We start from the raw sequence: 14961 nt of genomic DNA on the forward strand, positions 1-14961 counted from the left end.
GGTGAAGGAGATCTCCTAGGGGGATTATGGAGAAGATGGAGCTGGGCTCTTGTGGAGAGGCACCAGCAGAAGCTGCAGTGGGGAAGTCCCCACTGGACAGAAAGGAGAATGAAGCGGGGCAGGGTTGGAATGAGATTTGGCTGCTCTTTTCCCGAGGACTGACCTGTTCCTAGTGCTGGGCTGTTTCTGGTGTGGAATTGACACACAAACATTGTCTGACTTGGGGGCAACTGGACCCTTCCTGGCAGCTCCATGACCCTGGGACCACATGGATTGGGAGCTGCAGAGGTGGCCTTGGAGGACATGGTGGGTCAGGTTCTGCTCCAGGAGAAAGATTTGAAGGCAGGAAGGAACTGAGCTACCAGAGGGGCCTAGGAGTGTTTTATAAAGGGTGACATGGGTGACAGTGTCCACGTGTAGTGTTGTCCATTACCTGGCACAGCGTGGACATGGAGCGATGGAGTGGTATTGCTGGTGATGGAGATGTGGGGGCCCTAGAGATGCTGCCACCTCTGTCTCAGGCCGCCATACTCCCACCTTGTACTCTTGATGCCTTTTTGCCTTGCAGGCAAAATGGATTCAATCTTTTTCAATGGGGATCTCACAGACCTCTTCTCACTCTACAACTACACCGACTACAGCACTGCTATGCCCAGTGTGGCTGTCTCCTCCTCCCCATGCCGGCCTGATAGCTCTTCCCTCAATAAGTACCTGGTAGTGGTGATCTACTGCCTTGTCTTCCTCCTCAGCGTGGTAGGGAATGGGCTGGTGGTGTTGGTGGTGACATCCAGCCACACAAACCGTTCTGTCACTGACGTCTACCTGCTCCACTTGGCCGTGGCAGACCTGCTTTTCGCCTTCAGCCTGCCGCTCTGGGCTGTCTACCGGGCCCACGAGTGGGTTTTCGGCACCGTGATGTGCAAGGCCATCTCTGTGCTGCAGGAGGCCAACTTCTACAGCGGCATCCTGCTGCTGGCGTGCATCAGCGTGGACCGCTACCTGGCCATCGTCTATGCCACCCGGGCCGCCACCGAGAAGAGGCACTGGGTTAAGTTTGTCTGCGTGGGCATCTGGGTCTTCTCGGTGTTGCTCTCCCTGCCCGTTCTGCTCTTCCGTGAGGCTTTCCACTCACCCAACAACGGCACGGTGTGCTACGAGCGCATTGGCGGCGAGGACACGGCCAAGTGGCGCTTGGTGCTGCGGATCCTCCCGCAGACCTTTGGCTTCGCCGTGCCCCTCCTGGTGATGCTCTTCTGCTACGGCGTCACCGTGCACACCCTCCTGCAGACCAAGAATGCCCAGAAGCAGCGGGCCATGAAGGTCATCCTGGCCGTGGTGCTGGTCTTCCTCATTTGCTGGCTGCCCTACAACATCACCCTGGTGAGCGACACCCTCATGAGGACACAGGCCATTGCTGAGACATGTGAGAGGAGAAACCGCATCGACACGGCCCTCTCCATCACACAGGTCCTGGGCTTCTCCCACAGCTGCATCAACCCCATCATCTATGCCTTCATCGGGCAGAAGTTTCGCAACAGCTTCCTCAAGATCTTGGCACAGCGCGGGCTCATCAGCAAGGATGCTGTGGCCCGCTACGGCCACCCTTCTTTCGCCTCCTCCTCTGGCAACACCTCCACCACCCTCTGAGCCCTGCTGCTCCCCCAGGACCTGGTCTGCCTTGCTTGCAGCAGGCCCCAGCACCCCAACTTTCCCTTCCCGCACACCCTGGCACCCTCACACAGGCTCCAAGGACACAGCGTGGATGCCAGGCCCAGCCCTCCGGGGCTCCCCACTCACAGATGGGTGCCAAGAGGGTCTGTGCTCGTTGCGTGTTGGTCACAGGGAGAACGTGCGTGGGAGGGCTGCATGTGACTGCATGTGTGTGCAATGCTGCGCGTGTGAGGATAAGTTTGTGTGGGCGCAATTGTGTGAGCGTGTGATCAGATGTGCATACAGTCATGGTGTGACGAGGTACGTGTGGGAGTTTGTGTAGGTGTTGTGGGGAGTGTTGTGTAGGTGGGGTTGTGTGAGGATGTGTGTGAATGTGCACAGCCGTGTGCCTGTGCGTGAGTGCACAGCAGTGTGTGTGACTGTATGTGTATGACTGTATGTGTGCCTGGGCGGTGTGTGTGCATGTGTGTGTTTGTGTGTGTGTGATAGCTGAAACGTGCCTGTGTGAATGTGGGTGCGATTACGGGTGAGCATGTGAGCAGCATTTACATGTGAGAACCCAGTCATGCTCTCACATGCAAATACATGCACAAGCACTACTGGCTGTTCCTAAATTCATGTGTATGTCAGTGTGTGCAACTATGTGATCATCTGTAAGCTGATGCATGTGTGAGTGTGTTCATGCAAGGGTGTGCACAAGTGTATGTTTGAAAGTGTGAGCGATGTGACCGTGACACCGTGTGCGCGATGGGGGAGCGCAGGGCTGTGTGTGCGGCCGTGGGTGCCCTGGGAGGTGTGTGCCTCTGCCCAAGGCAGTGAGCTGGGGTGCAGGTAGCAGCCTGGGACACACAGGGGATGGAGCGGCCCTACGGCACCGTCAACAAGCCCCGGTGACACAGCGAGGACTGGTGCGCAGCGATGCCAGGGTGATGTGTGAGGCCACTGCTGGAAAAGGGGCCCAAGCTGGAAGAGCGCTCGGGTAGTGAGGGGGTATGGTCCACCCTGGCCTTGTTTCCAGAGAAGAGATGCCTAATGCTGTCCTCCCTTCCCTCTCTTCGGCACAGAGCCTGTGACACTCGGGGACCCCACACCAGGGCCATGGGATGTGAATGATGTTCACACCTGGTGGCCATCCAGCAATAAAGAAGCTGATGGGTTGTCACCTGTGTTTGGCTCCTGTTTTCCATGGGGATCTGGGACAGGGATGGGCATGGTGGGACAGGGATCAGGGCACACTTCTGGGGAGCCCCTTGGCCACGGTGTTTCTTGGGATGGCGGGTCCTGAGTGTCCTACCCCAGCAGGCTTCCTCCTTGCTGCCCTGTGTGCTGTGCTGAAAAGGCTGCACTCAGGGTGTCCAGGACAGCTTGGCCTTGCGGTGTGCTGTAATACACCGTAATGCTCATTTCCAAGCCAGGAAAATGCCATTACCCAAGAGGCTGTTGCAGACACTTTTGCATCCTGTGCGTCTGCAGCAGGTCTCATGCTTTGCATCACGGAGCCAGGCCCTGCCTTGGCCTGCCCTGGGGGCTTCCACACCCCATTAGTCCTGCCTAGAACAGGGCTGGGAATCCCTTTCCCAAAACCTACCTGAGGCTACAAATCAGGGCAAGATCCCTTTGGAACTGCTCCCTGCCATTGCTGTCACAGAACCAGCTCCGTCCCCAGTGGGCCAAGGGTACCAGTTCCTCTCCTGCCCCCACGGCAGTGCCGGACAGTCGTTGTGCAAAGGGCTGGGAACCTGCCCCTTACACAACCGGGCAGGGGAGGAGGGAGCATTTCCGCCCCTGCTTGGGCAACTGGGGCTGGCACAGGGCAGAGGGGCTGAAGAGGGGGATGTGACCCTGTGGGGGTCCCACCTGCCACACTCTGTGTCAGAGAGTCTGTCCCAGCAGGCCCAGGTGCTGTTCCATTGAGGTCCTGTACTGCTCCTCCGTTGTCCCCTGCCCTGGGGTGCCGGGGGTCCGAGATGCAGAAGGCACTGGCGGTGCTGCCGCGTGCTGTGGTGAGGGGCTGAGGACAGGGGCCCAGGGGTCCCACACCTTGGGACTTGGGGCTGGGCAGGGGCAGCAGGGCAGCTGGGCAGGGGCAGCCCATCACCTTTGTATCTGGAAACCTCTTACCCAAGCAGTTCCTTGCAAGTGGTCAGGAAGCGGGAGCTGTTGGCTAACAGCTGTCTCTCCTGCCTGTTGCTGTCTTCCTGGCAGGACCTTGTGGTGATGCAGGGGGCAGGCAGAGGCTCAGATCGGGCACCTATTCCTGAGACATATTTCCCCCACGGAGGGCTGTCCCCCTTTGTATCGCTCGCCTCCCATGTCCCGGCCAAGGATTCAAAGTGATGACCAGCAGATGACACGGGAGCCACACAGTTAGCAGGAACGGGTTGTTTTCCTCTCCGTGGACCAGCCACGTGAAAGACATGTCGCAAACCCTAAATTCTGAGTGGAAGGACCTGCGCAGCAGGCCCTGGATGCCTGGGTCCTTGGCTCATGCGAGTCCGTGAGGAGGCAGTCAGGGCAGGCTGTGGCTGGAGGGGGTGTCCCAAGCACGGCGCGACGCAGCCGGTCCTGGCTCACGTGGCCTGCTGTTGCCTTTGCTGGTAGCAAAGCAGGCAGCAACGGCCCTGCTTGCCCACGTCCACAGAGCACGCGTGGCACACCTTGCCCTGGCACAACCTGCGGAGAGAGCATGGGCTTGTATGCACAAAGGCTATGACATCCCCATGCCCCTTGTCCTCCTGGAATCCCACTCCTGCCTCATGCCCTCCCCACCTGCCCCAGGCCCCACCTGCAGCTGTATCGTCGCGAGAGGAGGCGGAAATCCTTGCGGCAGCGGGCACACAGCCCCATGTTGTGCGGTGCCACGCTGGGCATCTGCGGGTCTATGCCCTCCGTCTTCTGCCACAGTGCATCCTTCTCCCTGCAGAGAGGGATTGGGTCAGCTTCCCCAGGCACGGAGCCTTTCGGGAGCACCTCAGCACCCTCAGGAAGGGGGTTACCCCCGGGCTGGACCCCCTGGGTGCACAGGGAAGGGCTGGCTGTCTCTCTTGGCATATCCCTTCCTGCAGCAGACGGGGATGTGTTGGAACGTGGCTGGGTGGACACTCGCACACGTGAATACCCTCACACGTAGACATTCATGTACGGGGGTGCGTGTGCACAAGAGCCTGATGGCCCGGACAGGTCATGCACAGACAGGTGGGTGAACGTATCTGGGGCAGGTCCAATTTGTTGCACCCAGAGGCGTTACAAGCTCCTACCCAACAGTCCCTTTCTGCTTGCTGACTGCGCGCTCTGGTTTACACATGTGTGACAGACCTGGCAAAAATCCATGTGCCCTTTGGGGTAACATCCCCAATAGAGCCACTGCCCCCGTTCCGCTAGCCCAGCAGTAAGAGGTCTGGGCGAAGGCCTGGCACCCAAGCCCCAGTGCGGGCACCCAAGTCTTCACCCTGGTCTCTGAGACAGTGAGGGGGATTTTCCCGGGCTCTGGTGCCCTCCTCTGGGCAGAGGGGTGTGAGAGGGTTCATTTGCAGGAGGCACAAAGCCGCCCGGCCGTGGTGGCCATGGAAAGGGTGGGTGCAGGCCTCTCACCGCAGCAGCTCCAGCAGCCGCCCCTTCATGTCGCGGATGAGCTCCTGCTGCCGGGCCTGCTCCTTGCCACGCGTGGCCTCCCGCTCCAGGGCCTCGCGCTGTGCCCGCTGCAGGGCTGATGCCCAGCGCTCTCCATCCTGCCGTGCTCTGGCACAGAGGGAGGAACAACAGCACTGAGTTGAGCCCCGGAGTGCCAGGACAGCTGGGGCCGTGGTGGGAATCCCACCCATCCGACAGCCCTCCATCCCTCCATCCATCCTTCCACGTGCTCCCCCATCCATCCCCCAGCCCATCCATGTCTGCCTCCCCACAGCCATCTGTCACCCACCGGTCCATCTATCCACCTACGCAGCTGTTTTCCAGCCATTCATTTATCCTTCCCTCACCCATCCCTCCATCTCTTTGCCAGCCCATCCATTCTTCCATCCATCCATCCACTTCCTTCCAATCCACCCCTCACTCTCCCTCCACCCACCCATCTGTCCCTCCATCCATCTACTCACTCCAAACCTACCCCTCCACCCATTCATCCATCCCCACCCCTCTTCACCCCTCCATCCATCCTCAATCCCTTATGCATTTCCTCACGCCAAAGGGCTCTTTGCCCACCTGCCCAGCTGCTCCTGCAGTCGCTCCACCTCCTGCCGCTGGGCCCGGAGCTGCTGCCGGCTCTGCTGAGCCTCCTCCTGTGCCGCAGCGGCCAGGGAGGCCAGGTGCTGCGGGGAGAGGCAGCGGTTTTGGGGGGCTCTCACGAGGGAGGCTTATCCCCTGCCACACAGGGACGCGGTTCAGGTCACCCGTACCATCACCAGGCCGGTGGCTGTGCCAGGGCCCGGCTCTGCACCGGCCTCCGGCAGCTCCTCTCCGCGGGACTCCTGCACCCGCTCCAGTGCCTGCCTCAGCGCCTCCTCCAGGGCGGCCACCTCCTCCTGGGCCACCACCAGCCGATGGGCAGCGTCCTGGGCGTCCGCGCCGGCCCGCTGCTCCAGCGCCCGGCGCTCCTGCTCCGCCGCCCGCAGCGCCGCCCGCAGCTGCTCCCGCTCCTGGCGCTGCTCGCGCGCCGCAGCCTCCGAGGCCTCGAGGCGCGAGGCCAGGGCCGCGCGCTCCGCCAGCGCCGCGGCCAGCCGGGCGGCCCGCGCCTCCGCCGCCTCGCGCCAGCCCCGCGCCTCCTCCGCCGCCAGTGCCTCCCGCAGGGCCGCAGCGCCCGGCGCGGCCGCCTCGGCCTCGCTCTCCAAGGGCTGCTGCGGCCACCCGGCCTCCAGCGCCCGCAGCTGCCGGCCGGCCACCTCCGCATGCTCATGCTCGCGCCGGCCCCGCTGCAGGCTGGCGGCAGCCTCCTCGGCCCGCTCGGCCCGCAGGCGCAGCTCCGCCACCTCGGCGCCCAGCCGCGCCAGCGTGGCGCCCAGGAAGGCGTTGGTGTCCCGCAGCGCCTCGGCCTCCTGCGCCTGCAGCTCGGCCCGCCGCGCGCTGCCCGCCTCCTGCTCCCGGTGCCGCTGCTCCTCCTGCGCCAGCCGCCCCTCCAGCGCCCGCACCGCCGCCTCCTGCGCCGCCACCTCGGCCCGCAGGCGCTCCAGGGCAGCGTGTGCCCGGCGCAGCTCCCCAACCGGCTCCTCCTGCACCAGGGAACCTGGCGTCTGCCCCAGGCACGTCCTGGGCTCCCTGTCTCTGCCGGCCTCAGGCTGCTCGTCGGCACTGGCTGCGTCGCTAGCGCACCAGGGCGAGGGGGAGAGAGCAGCAATGGGGTCACAGGCAGGCACCAGGCGGCCCCCCACTGCGTTGCTGCCGTTGGTCATCTTCTCTGGGCCACTGGCGGGTGTGGGGCTGGCCCGCGGCAGTGTCCTGGAGAGGACGGTGAGGGGCTCAGGGTGAGGAGGGGCGGACATGTGCACATGGCCACGAGGCGCCGCACACACCGAGGGGCCGACTGGGGAGCCGCCAGGGGCCTGTGCTGTGCCCACCTGGCGGTGCCAGCCCCGGTGCCCCCCGCTCCCTCTGTGCTCACTCTGAGAACATGGGCCAGGCGGTGTCCAGGTCCGCCCGGCGCAGCGCCAGGTGGAAGGTGACGCCGTCCAGCTCGTAGAGGCTGCCCAGGATCTCGGCCCGACGCTGCGGGCTCAGGAAGGGGCTGCGGGCGTAGTACCACTCACTGCAACCACAAGACAGGCTCGCGCACTCCTCTGCAGACCCCCACGCCAGCGCGCAGCGGGGTGCCCACCACGGCCCTCCCTTCTCCTCGCTCCCCGCGCTCACCTGAGGCTCTGCGGGTCGAGCAGGCAGAGCTGCAGGGACTCGGCCAGCTGCCGGTGCACCAGGCAGTAGCGCAGGAAGGCCCGGGCCCGGCCCACCGGGGTCTTGAGCTGTGGGCAGAGGGGTTTATCCACCCCGGCCGCTCCAGCCCTCGTGTGGGCCTCCCCCCTGCCACCCTGCGTGGGTGTCCACAAATGTCTGCATGGGTGCAAACACCCTCCAGCGCGTGTGCCTGGGCGCAAATGCATGCACCAGCGTGCAAACGTGCATGTGCAAGGCTGACTTGCACAGGTGTGCGTACAACCATGCATGCCTATGCACCAGCGTGTGTGTGTGCCCTCCCCAGGGCACCCTCGTGAGCCCACGCACGGGGGCTGTGCCCACCTTGTCCAGCGAGGTGACAAAGCGAACCCCCTCGTGCTCCTGCCGGCGCCGTGCCAGGCCCTGGCACAGGAAGTCCCAATAGTCTTTCCGTTGCCCAAAGAAGTTCCTCTTCTCCTTGAGGTCGAACTGGCAGAGACACAGGCTCAGTCCCACCGGGAGAGGCCCCCTGTCCCCTTAGTCTGGCCTGGGAGCCAGCAGCTGCCCTGAGCTCCCAGCAGACACCCTGGCATGGCCATTCCTGGTGTCCCCTGACCGAGCGTGGCCTGCTGCACTGGGGCAGGGGGAGCAGAGTTGCAGAGTGACCCTTGGCTAGCTCTGTGCCTCAGTTTCCCTTTTGTGGCTTGGGGAATAACCCCTAGCTCCCTGTGTGAAAGAGGACAAGCCCTGGGCAGGGTATCTGCTGGCTGCAGGAGAGCTTGGCATGGACAGGAGTGCCCTGAGCCAGACAACACTGACCACATCTGAGCGTGCCAAGGTTCAGCCCTCCCTTCAGAAACCTCCTCCATGCCCCCAAAGCTGGGCAGTGCAAGGGCCTGGCAGTGCCAAGCACCAATGCATCCAGCTCTTCCAAGGTGTCCACTCACCGAGTGGCTGGTGCAGGTACCCTCAGCTCTTGGTGGCACCCAGGAGGAAACTAAAGCAGGGAGGGAGCTGGGGGCAGCCTCCCTGGTACCTGGAGGAGGAATTCCAGCTGGGCGCAGAGGCTGTGCAGCTCCCGGCTCCCGTCCGTCACCGGCAGGTTCTGCTCCCGGTAGCTCCGGTTCAGCTCAGCGATGGTCTCTGTGGGGCGGCAGGGATGAGCTGGCCAGCCCTAGCGGGCAGCAGGCTCTGTGCTCGATCCCACACCCTCCCCACCATGTCCAGGCTCTCAGCCCCGGGGATTTCTGCTGTGGATGAAAGAGGAACTCACGGCGAGATGAAAAGGGGGAAGAGGGAGTGCGAGCGGGAGCAGGTACATGCAAGGCTCTGCCCGGCACCTGCTCCCTTCCACCCAGGCGCTTGGGCTGGTCGCGGGACAGGCAGCTAGGATGGGGGCTAGGATGACTCCCCAGCCAAGAGTGGCCCAGGGATGAGGGGGAGATGGGGCTGCTCCAGGCGGGTGGTCCTGGAATGGAACCCGTGATGGGGATGAGGCCTCCTTCCCTGCTGCAGCACTGGGACACGGGTGACACAGCCCTTCCCTGCTGCCCATGGGTGGGTACAAGAAGGAACGTGGTGCCTGGGTTGCAGGTCTGTCCATCCTGCTGGGGTGAGACGGCAGGAGGTGAGGGTGCCTGTGCACCGCGGCAGGGATGTGCTGGTCACACTCACTCTGCAAATCCTTGATGACGCGGTTGAGCTCCCCATCCTCTGCCATGGCTCCTGCTCCTGGGGTCTGCAAAGACAGAGGCCTTGATCATAGGGAGCTGGCCTGGCACTGACCCTGGCACCCCAGAACTCTGGTTTGGTCTCTCTCTGCCCCAAGGAAAGGGTCTTCCCCCTCGACCCAGCCCCACCATGGAGCTGCTCTTTCTTAGGATAAAACAACATGGGACAGAGGGCACCCTTTCTGCCCATGCCCTCCCCTCCACAGGCATGAGACCTGATGGGTGCACCTCGTGCCCCCTTAGCTCTCCATGCAGCCCACTCCAAGAGGCCAAAAGCCCTTGGGCTGTCCCCTGTACCATGCCAGGCTTGCCCTGCCGGGCGGCGCAGCCCCATTTGTCAGGAGGCTGCTGAGGCTGAGCCCCTGGAGCATCCCTGTCCCTGTCCCTTTTCCCTTGATTCAGGGTGGGGAGTTGGCGTGGGGGAAGTGCTGCCTTCGCTTCTGCTCTCGCTTCCCGTGCTCTTACCACGAGCAGCCTGGGAAGCGGCAAGGGGGGCTGGAACGAGCGGCACGCAGGTCCCCAAACCCCTGCCAGCAGAGGTGGTGGTGGCCATGGCATGGGGAGGGCACGCGTGCATGCGTGTGTGCATGTGTGTGTGCGCACGCTCACAGGAGCCATGGGAGCGTGTGTGCACAAGCATGCCCGAGACTGTGCAAATGTCCTGGTCCCCCCCTTCCCCTTGGCACTGTCCCCCAGTGCCAGCCTGCAGCAATACCTGGGATGAACCCTGCCACCCAACATCACCGTGGCATGAGGGGCCTGGTAGGATCAGAACCTGCAGACACCTCTGGGCACCTGGTGTCTACTTTTGCACCCTTGGTTGACCTTGGGCACCCCATCTTCCCGTGTGCCCACCTGATCCCATATATCATTTTCCCATGGGAAGAGATGTCACTTACTTGTGTCCGGTGAGCCGCGGGGAGCCCCCAGCTGCTTGCTGTGTCCCTGTTGGATCCCGGCTCGTCCCTGCGCCCACGCTGCGCCCGGCTGCTTCTCCTTTTGTACCTTGGCCAGGAGGAAGTGCATGGGATTGGGGCGGCAGGAATCGCCCTCGCCGCATCAGGCACTGCGGCTCTGCCCCTTGCGCTTGGCCCCTGCTTGGCAGGGCTGGGAGGAGCTGGGTGCTCAGCCAGGCCCCTCTGCCCCCTTTACTGCCCTTGGTGGGAGGGCCGCAGGGTCCCAGGGCTCCCTAATCCCCTCCCCTGCAGGGAGCTGCCTTAGGAATGCTTTGTGGGATGCCCAGGTTTTGGGAGATCCGGGGTCTGTACCCAGCTGGGAACAGCCAGCAGCAGCCCCAGTGCAGCAATGGTTCTCTGGCACACAGACCCCCTCCCGGGCAGCAGCCCCTGGGCAGCAGCTCCCCCCAGCAGGGGCAAGAGCCCAGTCTGGGGGTCTGCCCTCGAGTCTGGGGCTGTGCCCAGAGACAGAGGTGAAAAACTCATCCTCAGAGAGGCTCCCCCTGGCCGGGGATCCCCCAGCCCCAGAATGTCCCTCTGTCACTGTGCCCGCCCCCCCCGTGCCGTGCCAGCCTGCCCTGCGGGTGCTGGGGGGGACCCGCTCCCGGGAGCCTGGCGGGGGTGATGCCAGCTCAGCCTGCAGCGCTGGGATCGGGGACCTGGTGCCGTCCCACTCCCGGACTCTGGTGTGGTGAATTCCCCCAGCGCTGGCCGCCACCCCCGGCCACCCTGTCCCCTCGGCAGCACCCGCTGCCCCTACCTTGGCCCCCCTGGGGCCTGCCGGGCCGGGGGCCCCGCCACCCCCAGCCCAGGCCGCTGCTCGGCACCAAAGCGAAAGCAGGAAGTGGTGCCGGGCCGGGGCCTCGCGTGTCCGCCCGGCTCCCGCACGGGCCTGGGGAGGGCTCGGGGTGGCGGGTGCCCCATGGCAACGCGGGGACATGGGGGGAGCTGCTGGCAGCGCCCACAGTGACCCCCGGGTTGGCACCCACAGCCTCCCCAGAGCCCCTGGCCGGTGCTGCACTGCGGGTGTCCCCTTGTCACCAGGAAGGGGGACGAGAGCCCTGGAACCTCCTTTGCTGTCGCAGTCGGGGGTGAGGAAGGGGTGCTGGGGAGGAGACGCCCGCCTGTCCTTGGCGCGGGCGCAATTCAATTAGCCAGGCCTGGCCCGTGTTCAACGCGGCCAATAAAGCTAATGGCCCTGCGCGGGCCTGGCGCTATCCCTGCCGAGGGGGGCTCCCGCCTCTGGGGGCCATCTGCTAATTAAATTGAAGGGGGGGGACATGGTGGAGCCAGCGCTAATGTCACTGCCTGGTGCTCGGGGAGGGGGCCGTGTCCTGGCACCCCTGTGCCCCCCTGTGCTGCCGTGCAGCACAAGGGTGACACTGCTGAGGTGACACTGCTCTCTCTGCCCGGCCCCCCGCACCGCTCTGCCCTGGCACCCCTTCCTGGTGCTGCAGCTTATGGGGGCAGGGGGGCAAACGCAATTAGCAAAGTGCCCAGGCCTGGCACAGCCGCTGCCCACGCTCCGCAGCCGCCTCGGGGGACGGGTCACGGCATCCTGGTCCCATCCTGCTGGATCTGCACAGCGCCTGGCACGGCCCATCCCGGGGGGCAGCTGCAGATGCTGTTGCCCCCCACTCCCGGCAGTGATGCTGGGGCCAGGGGTGCAGAAGGAGGGTCACGTCCCCCCTGCGGCAGCATGGGCGAGGGGTGACGGGTCCCTTCACCGTGCAAGCCTGGTGTGGGTGGCGAGGGGTGTCCTTGGGGTGCCCTGTGGCGCAGAGCCCTCCTGGGTGACACCGCAGGCCTTCGTCAGGGCACCCTGCCTTGGTCGGGGTGCCCAGCTGTGGTGGGGACCCAGATGTGGGTCAGGTGGGGAGGGAGCACCCCCCAGGAAGGGGGCAGGCATGGCTGGGGCGCCGGGAGGTGGCTCCGGCAGCGAGGGGAAGGGGAGCCCCTGTGGGCAGGTACCGCCCTGGGGGCTCGTGCTGGGGGTCAGGGGGAAACCGAGGCAGAGCTGGGGGGCACTGGAGCAGCTGTGCTAGATCCTGGGCGCCGGCCGCCTCCGCCCCCAAACGAGGAGGCGTTTGGGGGGCTGCTAGCGCACAGCCCGCGGCGGGGAGCGCGCGAGTGCCGGGGCAGCCGCCGGCCCGGGGGTGCCGAGGCCCCGCGAGCCGCGGAGGAGGAGGCGGAGGAGGAGGAGGAGGAGGCGGCGGCGGGGGAGCGTGGCGGCGCTGGCTCCCACCCAAGCACTGCAGGACATGGGCGGGCACGGTGCTCCCTGCCTGGCTGCCAGCGCGCAGGCGACGCCGGGGGACCGGGGGGACCCGGCGCGGGGGGAGCGCAGCCCCCCGGCCCGGTGCGGCGCGCAGGGCTCCCCGCCGCCGGGCACCTGCCGGGCTCGTCCCGCGCGCCGGAGCCCCGCGCGCCCGGCGGCCTCGGCCCGGGGGGGCACCCGCGACCCCCTGGCTGGGCGCCCCACGGGCCAGCGGCACCATGACCCGCCTGAGCTGGTGCTTCGCCGCCCTGGTGCGCTGGGGGAAATACTTCTTGTCCTGCCTGCTGCCCCTCCGCGCGTGCCGCCAGCGGGAGGTAAGCAGGCACGGCCGGGGGTCAGCGACCACGGGGGGCACAGAGCTGGGGGGTGCATGAGGAGGGGGTGCAGGCTGGCGGTGCCGCTGCGGGCACGGCGGGGTCCAAGCACGCGGGTGCTTGTCCGGTGTGGGGGCAGGTCCCTATTGTGCCCCCCTAGAGTGGCACTGTGACCCCTCCTTGGTCCCCCCCCACCCTCTGCGTCCACCTGCCCCTGCAGTGCGTGGCGGGGGGGGCTATGGGGGCTGCTCACAGTGCCCCAGGCAAAGGGGTCTGGGGGGATCGTGGTGTCCCTGCAGCGCCTGGCGCTGGGATCCCTGTCTATGCTTGGCACAGGGATCCCGGTCTATGCCTGGCACAGGGACACGTCCTCTGGTGCCCGTACTGGGGACACTGAGGCAGGGAGCAGAGCGGCTCCAGGACGGTCACAGCCCTCGTGCCCTGGCTGGTCCCACTGCAGCGGCGTCATTTGTTTCCTTAACCTCTACCAAGACGAGCAGGCTGGCGTGTGCCGCTCCGCTGGCTCCATCGTGCCTATGAGACTGTGCCAGCAGCTCGGGTGCCAACGGCGTGTGGGGCAGTGCGGAGGGCAGTGTCACTGCGGGGTGGTGACAGGCCAGCGTGGGGCTGGGACAGGGAGCTGGCCTGGAGGGAGATGCCTCCAGTCATGTGGGGACCCTCAAGCACGTGGGGACACAGCGGTTGGGGTGGTACCACTTGGGGACACATGTGGATGCTGTGGCTGTGCGGTCCTGCAGTCACTCATGTGCACTGGGGGCACGTGTGCATGTGTCCCTGATGCATGTGTGTGAACTGGAGTTCCTGGGGGTTGCAATGCACGTGGGTGCTCCTTCCCCATGAGGTGTGTGCATGCGTCCACACGCGAATGTGAGCGTGAACAGGAGCTCACAAGGGTTCCCAGGGTGTTTCTGGGGGTGTATCGTGGCATACGTCTGTGCACACACCATGTGCGTGTGTGCGTCCACTGGTGTACGTGTGTCTGGCCGTAGCATCGCTGGCGTTTGCTACGAGCTGGTCGGGCTCCCCAGCATGAGCAAGCTGGTGTGTGCGCGAGACGTGGGCCAGGCAGGAGCGCGCGGCGGGTGGGCGCATGGGCACGCGGGCACACGCACGCGTGGGGGCCGCATCAGGGCCTGTGCATGCCCGTGCGACGCGGACGGCAGCCGCGGTGCCCGCGTCTCTGCGCAGGGCTGCGCCGTGCGCCCCGGCGTGTGTGCAGAGCGCGCGTGCAACGAGCGCAACGGGTGTCCCGTGCACCCGGGGCGGTGTGGGGACACCCCTGCGGGGAGCAGGAAGGCGGGGGACGGAGGACTCCTGCCAACCGGAGCCCTGCACAGGGGCGTCTCTCCTAAATGGCAGGGTGCAAGGAAAGGGGGCACGTTCCCAAACCAGTGGTACTCATGGGAAGGGGCTCCCTGTGCCAAGGGCCCCCATCTGTGCTCCCCGATGAGTCCTCCCTGTCCCCATCTCAGTCGCATGACCCTGCTCCCTGCCCTTCTGAGGGGCCCGGGCTTGTCACAGCGCTGAATGGGACAGGGTGATTTATGGGGGGGGTGGGGACACCCCTCGCCACATCGGCTTTCACTTGTGAGCAGTAACGAGGCAGATTAATGAGGACTGTGAAGTTGGAGGGGGGTGGACGGGCTCTCCAGCACCAGGGTGCACCCAGGCGTTGAGGGCACCTTGCAGAATGGGGAAACTGAGGCACGGGGAATAGAGGGGGGACTAGGGTGCCCACAGCCCCCTCGTGCTCGTGCTCCTGTGTGAGCACCGCTCGTGCTGCCTGCGCCTTCGTCCTCTCCCCTGGTCCCCCCACCCTGACTCACGGCCTCATGGTTCCAGGGAGCTGAGCACAAGTTTCCAGGCTGGAGCCAGAATCACCATCCGCCGCCTCCGCTTGGAGCTGGGGTGGGGGCGGGGGTGCTGCCCCTCTGCTGAGCCCCCCAGGAAGGGCTGCCAAATCCACCCAATCCTTCCCATGAAATCCAAGGGCTGCCAGCTCCGCCTCCCCCCTCCCCAGCTTGGAGACTGTCCCCCCTGCTGAGGCCCCCCAGCTTGGCGCATGGATGTCCTTGGGACTGGGCTGCTTCCTCCCCATCTCTCAACCCAGGGGTGGGAGCTGGGGACCACCC

At 65.3% G+C, this 14961-nt stretch overlaps 2 protein-coding genes across 2 annotated transcripts; one reads left to right on the top strand and one right to left on the bottom strand.

The window, feature by feature from the left end:
- The first annotated feature begins 552 nt into the window (after positions 1–552).
- LOC104568443 (C-X-C chemokine receptor type 2-like) lies at positions 553–1829 on the top strand. The gene has a single exon (XM_010215344.2). It carries the CDS (start codon positions 574–576, stop codon positions 1645–1647), a length of 1074 nt encoding a protein of 357 aa, XP_010213646.1. The 5' UTR covers positions 553–573; the 3' UTR covers positions 1648–1829.
- A 2412-nt stretch (positions 1830–4241) lies between these two features.
- Positions 4242–9282, bottom strand: RUFY4 (RUN and FYVE domain containing 4). The gene is made up of 12 exons (XM_088519412.1): positions 9205–9282; positions 8567–8673; positions 7894–8019; positions 7513–7619; positions 7265–7408; positions 6663–7101; positions 6324–6503; positions 6066–6242; positions 5872–5978; positions 5263–5409; positions 4457–4588; positions 4242–4344 (listed from the first exon to the last, which is right to left on the bottom strand). The coding sequence occupies exons 1-12, from the start codon at positions 9248–9250 to the stop codon at positions 4242–4244; spliced, it is 1815 nt and encodes a 604-aa protein (XP_088375538.1). The 5' UTR covers positions 9251–9282.
- Between the last annotated feature and the right edge of the window lie 5679 nt (positions 9283–14961).

The sequence above is a fragment of the Tinamus guttatus genome, unplaced genomic scaffold, assembly GCF_059628265.1.
Source record: "Tinamus guttatus ecotype Peru unplaced genomic scaffold, ASM5962826v1 Tinamus_guttatus_pri_ptg000060l, whole genome shotgun sequence".
NCBI lineage: Eukaryota > Metazoa > Chordata > Aves > Tinamiformes > Tinamidae > Tinamus > Tinamus guttatus.

What these genes read in the sequence shown, in the direction of transcription:
- RUFY4 (XM_088519412.1), bottom strand. Translation starts at nt 9,250, where the DNA reads ATGGCAGAGGATGGGGAGCTCAACCGCGTCATCAAGGATTTGCAGA. An exon ending in CGGCTGCTGGAGCTGCTGCG is followed by an intron (nt 4,589 to 5,262) that starts GTGAGAGGCCTG and finishes CCCTCTCTGCAG; the next exon opens with GGAGAAGGATGCACTGTGGC. An exon ending in TCGCGACGATACAGCTGCAG is followed by an intron (nt 4,345 to 4,456) that starts GTGGGGCCTGGG and finishes CTCTCTCCGCAG; the next exon opens with GTTGTGCCAGGGCAAGGTGT.
- LOC104568443 (XM_010215344.2), top strand. Translation starts at nt 574, where the DNA reads ATGGATTCAATCTTTTTCAATGGGGATCTCACAGACCTCTTCTCACTC.